The sequence below is a fragment of the Macrobrachium rosenbergii genome, chromosome 30, assembly GCF_040412425.1.
Source record: "Macrobrachium rosenbergii isolate ZJJX-2024 chromosome 30, ASM4041242v1, whole genome shotgun sequence".
Lineage (NCBI taxonomy): Eukaryota > Metazoa > Arthropoda > Malacostraca > Decapoda > Palaemonidae > Macrobrachium > Macrobrachium rosenbergii.
This window is the reverse complement of record NC_089770.1, coordinates 3,716,001-3,726,000: the sequence shown is the minus strand read 5'-3', so window position 1 is coordinate 3,726,000 and position 10,000 is coordinate 3,716,001. Positions and strand designations below refer to the sequence as shown.

The 10,000-nt window shown below is 34.4% G+C and overlaps 1 protein-coding gene across 21 annotated transcripts in view; it reads right to left on the bottom strand.

Moving 5' to 3' along the window:
• The window catches only part of LOC136854940 (transforming acidic coiled-coil-containing protein 3-like), a 245,539-nt gene that overhangs the window by 140,589 nt on the left and 94,950 nt on the right, over positions 1–10,000 (bottom strand). For 2 of the 21 annotated variants that reach the window (XM_067131532.1, XM_067131536.1), the window contains exon 2: positions 3,667–3,714. The exons of the other annotated variants lie outside the window; for them this stretch is intronic. In XM_067131532.1, the coding sequence (XP_066987633.1) occupies positions 3,667–3,675 (9 nt within the window). In that variant the 5' untranslated portion in view covers positions 3,676–3,714. The remainder of the gene's footprint in view (positions 1–3,666; positions 3,715–10,000) is intronic. 21 annotated transcript variants of the gene reach the window in all.

The following is a 10,000-nucleotide window of genomic DNA, read 5'->3' as shown; positions in this document are numbered from 1 at the left end:
TCCCAAGGACAATGGAGGGTAACGCAGAGGAAATGCTATAACAGGCATATCGGTCAATTAATCATAAAGGCAAAAAAAAAAAAAAAAAAAAAGAGAAAAGAACTTAGACGGTGAGACAAAATAAAAATATAAAAACTAAAGCGAAACAGGAAATGAACATCCTTTAAGAAACCGGCAGTTGGCTGATACAAACATGGATGAGATTTCGAGTTTATCTCTCTCTCTCTCTCTCTCTCAAAAAAAAAAAAAAAAAAAAATCTTTCAAATCATAATCATTATTTATATCAGATTCTGCCATTTAACTCTCTCTCTCTCTCTCTCTCTCTCTCTCTCTCTCTCTCTCTCTCAAAAAGAAGGATCTTTCAAATCATTATTAATCCGATTCTGCCATTTCTCGCGTTCTCTCTCTCTCTCTCTCTCTCTCTCAAAAGCCTCGCTGAACTACTGTACAACCGAAAATCATCATATTCATCAATTCTCTCTCTTCTCTTAGTAAACCAATATAATCTTTTTTTAGTAAATAAATTAATTTTAGTAAACCATTATAGATCTTTTTTTTTTAGTTAAAATTAAATAAATTAATTTTATCTCTGTCACACTCAAATTTTACCATAATTCCTCCAAGAACATTTATTTTAAGTAACGTTCATCATAATCTATCACTTATCTCTTTAATCAAATAATAAAAAAATCTAACTTAAAAGGAACTAATTATACAATTATTAATTTTTCTCTCTCTCCACAATAAGTCATTGTGAAGACTTTATTTTTCCTCGGAAATTATATTTCATCATTTACGTGTAAAATACTACGAAAACCTCTTAATTACACTTAATTATATATAGTCATTCCTCTCTCTCTCTCTCAAATACATCTGGGATGGCATCTATATTATAATCAATTATTTACATTACTCTTTGTCATATAAAATCTCTATTTAAATCTATCTTTAATGATGACAAATTTCAAGCAACTAAAAAACCTGCAATATCTAATTTTCAATCGAACCCTAATTGTCTCTCTCTCTCTCTCTCTCTCTCTCTCTCTCTCTCTCTCTGAATGAATGGATGCTTTGACGTGAAGAAATCGGATGTTAATTACAACATCAGATTGGCTAAACCTACAAAGGCGGATGTTTCTTCATTTTGGATAAATAATTAGTTAATGAACGAATAATTTGATGATGAGGTTTACAGTGACAGATTCTGTGGTTTATGATGAGGTTAAGTAATGAAGAGCAATTGGATATTGAAGGAATGTATGTATGTATGTATATGTATATATATATTATATATAAATATATGTGTATATATACTGTGTGTGTATATATATATATATATATATATATATATATATACACATGTATACACAAACACACATATACATATATATATTTATAAATATGTATAGTATATATATATATATATATATATATATATATATATATATATATATATATATAATACATGTATATATACATATAGCCAAGATTATCTACAAAACCGTTTCTGCAAATGATATACTCATATTAATAATATTAAAAATAAATTACCTTTCCTATCCACTCTTTCTCTTCTTTCTTAGTTCTCTTCTCAGCTTGTCATTCTTCTCTCTCCTCCCTCCCAACCCCCAACCCCGTAATTACAACACACACTGCACCGCTAATGGCTTAAAAATGAATTTCAATGCACGTCAAAAAATTATCGCAAATTTGACGGGTGAAAATTTTAACGCACCAATTAATTCGTTAATATTTTTTCCTCCTAATATAAAGTAATCGCATTACTGCAAATATCCCAAAGCCACACACCTGGAAAAGAAAAATGTGCCACGCTTTCCTGCAGAGAGAGAGAGAGAGAGAGAGAGAGAGAGAGAGAGAGAGAGAGAGAGAGAGAGAGAGAGAGAGAGAGAGAGAGAGAGCATTAACCTAAACCTCATCGGCGTTTCCAAGACTCCATTGGTTCCCAGAGCTCATCCGCTTTCAAAAGCTTAAGGTTAGGCCTAGAAACCACAAGTATGCAGAAGTGAAACTGAAAGTCAGTAATTCACAGCGTTGATATATGACTTAATTCATTTCTGTTAAGAGAAACCACCATTACCTAATGCACCTTTCTAGCCCAGGCTCGAAGAAGGGAATAAAATAGAGGAAGATGGAGCAAGGTTGACCACGGACCAGGCGATAGACCTACTCCTTTTTGTAAGGACTGTTGTAACATTCGGGAAAAATGGCAGGATTTAAATTTTGTTTATGATCTGAAAATGCCTGGAAGCATTAAAGCTTTAGGCTAAGACTTCATTCACTAAGTATCACTATAACAACAATAATAATATTAAACAACTTTAAACCATTTCGCGGTATAAGCGCGGTTCAGAATTTCCTGGTCTTGCAATTTTATAGTCTCATAACTCATACATCGAAGTTTTAAGTCTAAATAAATCTTACATTTGAACAGCTCGTAACTTTTTCATTCAGATTTAGCGTCATGGAACAGATTCATTTTTAAAATATATGTTTTCATACACATTGGGAATTTGCACTCGGACTGAGTGTCTTCTCAAGCCAACAGTTTCCACAGTTCGTGAGAGCGAAGGATGATCTTATACACAAACGGATATTACAAGTAAACAAATATACAAAACGCTGATGCATAAAAGAAATTGGTCAGACAAAGCAGAAAAACCAAAATTAAATTCTCTCTCTCTCTCTGTGTAACCTCCATCATCAACTGAAAGATGTGAAGGAACATATATTTACGATTACAACAAAGGCATAGGCCTAATATAGCATTTAATATACCATTTTCTTTAGTACCATCATTCCGATTTATCACATCTCGTAAAAGAGATGGACGAACTCACAAACAATAAGGCATGAAAAAAAAATAATAATACTTCGATTCCACTAAACCCGTATAAGTTTTAGTTCTAACGAAGCAATCAGGGTAAAAAGAGAAAGTCAGGGAATGGTATTTAAACATGTCGAGAGAGAGAGAGAGAGAGAGAGAGAGAGAGAGAGAGAGAGAGAGAGAGAGAGAGAGAGAGAGCCATATGTCGACCAAGTCATTAAGTACTCGTCTTAACAGCCTCGGCGGTGGTGTTTGACAGATGGCATTAATAAACGAAAATATTCTAAAAAGACCGCTGGTGTCACATACCGACGCGCTCTATCTCTTCCATCGTTCTCTATGGACGGACCGGACGTGACGTCACGACGCGACGTTGCCATACGGGTATCCGCGAGAAAGACTACCCGTGAAAAGTTTATTATTATTTCTCCTTCCTCGAGAGTTTCTCAAGGAATGTGAAATAGTTTCCATAGCAAAAATGTGAAAAATAATAATAAATAATTAAATAAGAAGTGGTTTATACACAAACTAGTTTGAAATTTTTTATGAAAAGAGATTTTTAAAAATTTTCTGAAACACTAAGAGAGCTTAATTTAAAGCATAACCTCCTACGTAAGAAAACGTTGATAGTTTGTGCATATATATTATATATTATATATACTGTACACACCTATATATATATATATATATATATATATATATATATATATATATATATATATACATACAGTATAATTACATTTCTATAGGAAAAAAATTACCAGATTTCATCCCAGGATCTACGTGGGAACCTGAGTCTATTAATTGCTGTTCTACTTACTGTACACATCTGTACTGGTTGTGAGACTGCTGCTACCAATAACTGTACCTGTAAAAAAAACAGCAGATTAGATATCGTTGAAATAATAATAATAATAATAATAATAATAATAATAATAATAATAATAATAATAATAATTTTTAACAGGGATCGTGTTATTTTACTATTGAATATACTGTAATAATTAAAATATAAATATAAATATAAATATATAATATATATATATATATATATATATATATATATATATATATATATATATATATATATATATATATATATTGATAAATAAAAAATACGGTCCTGTTGAAATGCTTATTATTATTATCATTAATAATAATAATAATAATAATAATAATAATAATAATAATATATACATATATATATATATATAGTGTATACAAATGTATAGTATATATGGTATATATATATATATATATATATATATATATATATATATGAGAGAGAGAGAGAGAGAGAGAGAGAGAGAGAGAGAGAGAATATATGTATATATATATATATATATGAGAGAGAGACTTATCCATCCTCTTGCTATACAATATAATTCACTGCTTTCTTCCAGCTTATTTCTCTCTCTTCTTTCTTCTCTCTCTCTCTCTCTCAAGTGACAGGAAGAGGAACCAGACAGAACCGGTCAGCGCACTAAGGGTCAACATCCCATTGCCAGACCACCGGACTTTGAGCCGTACTGCCCCGAATGTGGGGCAAACTGTGATCAGTAATCCCAGGTGTGGATGTTATTTCGTCTGATGAACCAAGTGTCCCGGCGGTTTGTGCACATAACGACACATCCACTGTGATTTAATACACGTAGGCATTTTACAAAGTATATATCTATATCGGGACATCTCACCCGAGTGGCTGTCAGCCTAAGAAACAGGAGATCAGCGCCTGCCCTATGAGCTTACAGAGGTTCTGGAGGACTTTAACTTTTTAACTTTATTATATATATATATATATATATATATATATATATATATATATATATATATATATATATAGAGAGAGAGAGAGAGAGAGAGAGAGAGAGAGAGAGAGAGAGAGAGAGAGAGAGAAACAAAAGAAAAACTGTAGTAACTAATTGCAACATTAAAAGATATAATTTATATATACAGCTATTGAATCAGATAGTTTTCTGTATAGTGAAACCAATACTAATTCAAAAATTGTCTTCATTCAATTGCAGACAACAGCAACAATAATAGGCCTATATGCCGTAATAATAATAATAATAATAATAATAATAATAATAATAATAATAATAATCACTCCTTGTGATAGCAAACCAATAACAGCAGGAACCAATTACAGACACGAAAATTAATCAGAGAAACCACTAAAAAAAAAAAAAAAAAATAAAAAATAAAAATTAAAAACGGCAACCGTCGTCGAATCGTGGAATTGGAAATCGATGGTGACGTAGTCTACAAACCATTGCTCACAGACAGAGAGCTTGCTGCTCGATCTGTCTGTCGTAGTCACTACCAAAGGTTTGTACGGGTTGCGTGAGAATACCTAGCTATTGCTGTAAGTGTGACATGCACGTGTGTGTATGTATGTATCTATGTATGTGTATATATGTACTTATATATATATTTTAAAGTGTATATATATCTGTATATTAATAGATTTTATAGATATACATATAAATTATATATACATGTATATAAATAAAAGTACAAGTATATATGTACATATATATACAAATGTATGTATGTATACATATATATCTATCTGTATAAATATATATACGCACACATGTGTGTATGTATGTATGTATGTATATACATATATATATTTATATATTTATGTATGTATGTATCTATATATATATATATATATATATATATATATATATATATATATATATATATACATATACATATATACACATACATACATATACCTCAGTCTCCTATCTACCAAGCACAAGGGAACAGCCTACAGTCGCACAAATGTCACGTATGGTACCAAGCCAGTTCCTAAATTTCTAAGAACTGAAAAAAAACCAATCTAGCCAATATTTCTCCCAACAGTCTAAATGTAAAATTGCTCGTGACTGACGACGGGAAATCTTGCAAGTCTGAAATATAAGGAACAAAAAAAGACAAATTAGGAGAAAATCCACGCATACCAAAGGACGTCCATCATCACAAAGGACACCGCCTCCAGATTCGAAATACCGTGGGCCCTGGAAATTCGCTGAATAAAAAAAAAAACACAAAAAAACAAAGGGGCGATGACTCACACAGAACACATTGTTCACAGCCGAGGAAATCTCCTACGTAGGTGGATCTAATCGCCGACATTATTCACGGGGCGGATTGCCGAATCGCGTCACGGATAAGCGAATGACGGCACGGATTAGCGAATCACGCGACAATGATTAGTGAATTACGGAACGGATTAGCGAATCACGTAATGGACTGGCGAATCACAAAACGGACTGGCGAATCACAAAAAACGGATTAGCGAAACTCGAAACGGATTAGCGAATTACGTCACGGATAAAGCGAATGACGGCACGGATAAGCCAATGCCGGTGCGGATTAGCGAATCTCAGAACGGATTCGCGGCTCACAAAACCGGTTCGCGAATCGCGACCGGATTAGCGAATCAGGAACGGACTAACGAATCACGGTACGGATTAACGAATCACAACCGGATTCGCCAATCCCGAAAAGGATTAGCGAATCGCGGGACGGATTACCGAATCACGTCGCGGATTAGCGAATCCGTCTCCTGTTACAGGTAAAATCAGAGACATACCTCCCTTTCCGCATCACAACACCAGCCAAACGCCAAAGGATCAATCATTCTCTTCCAGAATGTGAAACTCTCCTGCTTTCCTCTGTATCTCCAATAACTGTTTCCTTCTCAAGAGCTCAGAGCAACTGCGGCACGTTAATGAGTTAATTAGTTCTGTACTGCATTTGATGAACACAATGGCAATTAGCTGGGAAATTAGATGCAATTGCCAGAAAACTGATTTGGAAATGACGGGTGATCTCGTTTTAATTTTTTTGTATATTTAAGAGAGAGAGAGAGAGAGAGAGAGAGAGAGAGAGAGAGAGAGAGAGAGAGAGAGAGAGAGAGAGAGATTTCATATGTTTTACATTATATTATATATACTGTGTGCGAGAAAGCGAGAGAGAGAGAATTTCATATATATATATTATATATATAATTTGTGTGTGAGAGAGAGAGAGAGAGAGAGAGAGAGAGAGAGAGAGAGAGAGAGAGAGAGAGAATACAGCACACGTGTGAATTTGCACACGTGTCTTATCTCCAGTACAGTCATCGTTCTCCCACGTATATCAAACGCAATACTGTATCCAGTGACACAACAGATATGAGAGAGAGAGAGAGAGAGAGAGAGAGAGAGAGAGAGAGAGAGAGAGAGAGAGAGAGAGAGAGAGAGCGCACGAAATGAAACAACTCCGATTTCAGAGTCCAACATTTGATCTATTCCTGGTTGGGGAGTGATGGGAGGGGGAAGGTGGAGGGGGAGGTAAAGATGACTGAGGATGCGTGTGAGAGAGAGAGAGAGAGAGAGAGAGAGAGAGAGAGAGAGAGAGAGAGAGAGTTGGATGCTTCGGACCACTCGCTCAGGTTCGGCGATTACCAAACGGACAAGTCACGAGCAGGAGGAGGAATTGATGCTGTTTCACATAACCGGATAGCAGCGGATACATAGCAGCGCGCACGCGCGCATAACAGTATCGTTTACGAATCGACGCCTTCAAAATGCCACGTTACACATTTCGTGCATTCGAGCGTACGGAATTACGTACATGTGTTTAAGAGACGAATGTATGAGTGTGTATACTTTAGACTTTATTTATTTTATTTATGCAAGAAATATGTTCTCGTTTGTTCTGTCTATATATATATATATATATATATATATATATATATATATATATATATATATATATATATATATATATATATATATATATATATATATATATAGAATGTATATAAATTGTATGAGACTTGGATAAAACTTGTCCAACATATTTCACGACGACCATAATTTTGTAGACAGACTGAAAATAGTTAAAACTATAATTTTTTTCCAAAATTCTGGTAAGAAATTATGATCAAAATATATGCCAAAGAGAATACCAAATAAAAAAAAAGATACCAAAGGCCAAAGTACCAAAATAAAAATAATAAAAAAAGGCTAAAAATGCTGGAGATGGGACTATGGCACCAAGAGAGTTCAAACTATACTTCAGGAAAACAAACAACAATGACTTATCAAGGACTCTGGACGACCACTGAACAAAGACCAAGGATAACCAATGAAAAAGGAACCAGAAAGACACTGAACAGGGAACAAGATATCAGAACTGAACAAGGAACCAGAAACACAATGAATAAGGAGCCAGAAAGACACTGATCAAAGAAAAGGGTATCAGAACTGAACAAGGAATAAGAAAGACATTGAATAAAGACAAAGTATAACAAATGAACAAGGAACAAGATAATAGAACTGAACATGGAAAAAGGCATCAGAACTGTACAAGGAACAAAAAATAGTAGAACTGAACAAGGAATAAGAAAGAGATTGAATAAAGACAAAGTAGAACAAAATGAACAAGGAACAAGATAAGACACTGAACAAGGAAAAAGGCATCAGAACTGTACAAGGAACAAAAAATAGTAGAACTGAACAAGGAACAAGATATCAGAACAGAACAAGGAACCAGAAACACACTGAACAAGGAACAAGATAACAGAACTGAACAAGGAACCAGAAACACACTGAACAAGGAACAAGATATCAGAACTGAACAAGGAACCAGAAACACACTGAACAAGAACAAGATATCAGAACTGAACAAGGAACAAGATAGCAGAACTGAACAAGGAACCAGAAACACACAGAACAAGGAACCACAGAACCCAAACAGCCACAGAAATTTTTCTGGCGAAAATGACAATAAAACTGACACCTTCCTTCCAACAAATTCGGAGTTAGGCCACAACAGAAGCAGCCCGTGACAACATCTGGAGTTCCGTTGTTTCCCTGTTGTTTCCCAAACACTGTGGGACATTCGCTGCTTTGCCTGCGGACCCCCATAGTGAGTTCTCGTTTATTGAACGCCGCTGGGACAAGCAGAAACAAGAGCGATGTTGTGTACGGTCTAACTAACCGGAACTGTGGTGTGAGGCTTAGAGCAAAGAACGGCAAGGAATGGAGAATGGTTTTTTGTCATATCCGGCCTTCACTCTCTCTCTCTCTCTCTCTAATTATATATATATATATATATATATATATATATATATATATATATATATATATATATATATATATATATATATATATATATATTATAATTTTCCAGCTACATACTGAGCCATTAACATGTGGATCTATTTACCAAAAAGCAAATAGTATCTCCCTCTCTCTCTCTCTCTCTCTCTCTCTCTCTCTCTCTCTCTCTCTCTCTCTCTCTCTCTCTCATATATACATATATATATATACATATATATAAATATAATACATATATATAAAATAAATAATTTATATATATGTCCATCAATAAATAAATACATATATATTTTATATATATATATATATATATATATATACATATATACATATATATGTATATGTGGAATATTTCTAAATCAATCCATCCATTACAGCCATTACTACTACTACTACTACTACTACTACCACTACTAAAACTACTATTATTTAATCCTGACATCCAACAATTCCTAAAAGGCAACGGGTAAAAAAAAAAAGAGACTGGTAAAAGACATTCGCAAGCAATTGCAAGCACACACAAACACACCCCCAAAGGCAAAACCCTAAAGAAAAAAAAAAAACTGCTTTAGTACAAAAGCGCCGAGTTTTGTGGCTTCCCAAAGGAATCAGCCAACAGACCTTGCGCTCTCTCTCTCTCTCTCTCTCTCTCTCTCTCTCTCTCTCTCTCTCTCTCTCTCTCTCTCAAGAAAAAATGAGGGAAATTCATCCTTCCTGAGCAACAGAGAAAGAGAGAGTAAAAGAGAGGAGAGAGAGAGAGAGAGAGAGTTTTTCCTTCATAAAGCCACATGTTTGACTTCGAGAGAACTGAGAGAGAGAGAGAGAGAGAGAGAGAGAGAGAGAGAGAGAGAGAGAGAGAGAGAGAGAGAGAGAGAGAGAGTTTTTCCCCCGGGTACATAAAGCCACATGTTTGACTTCTCGGTATGTGTAACTGGAAAGATACTAAATACAGAGAGAGAGAGAGAGAGAGAGAGAGAGAGAGAGAGAGAGAGAGAGAGAGAGAGAGTTTTCCCTCCAGGTGTTGGGAAA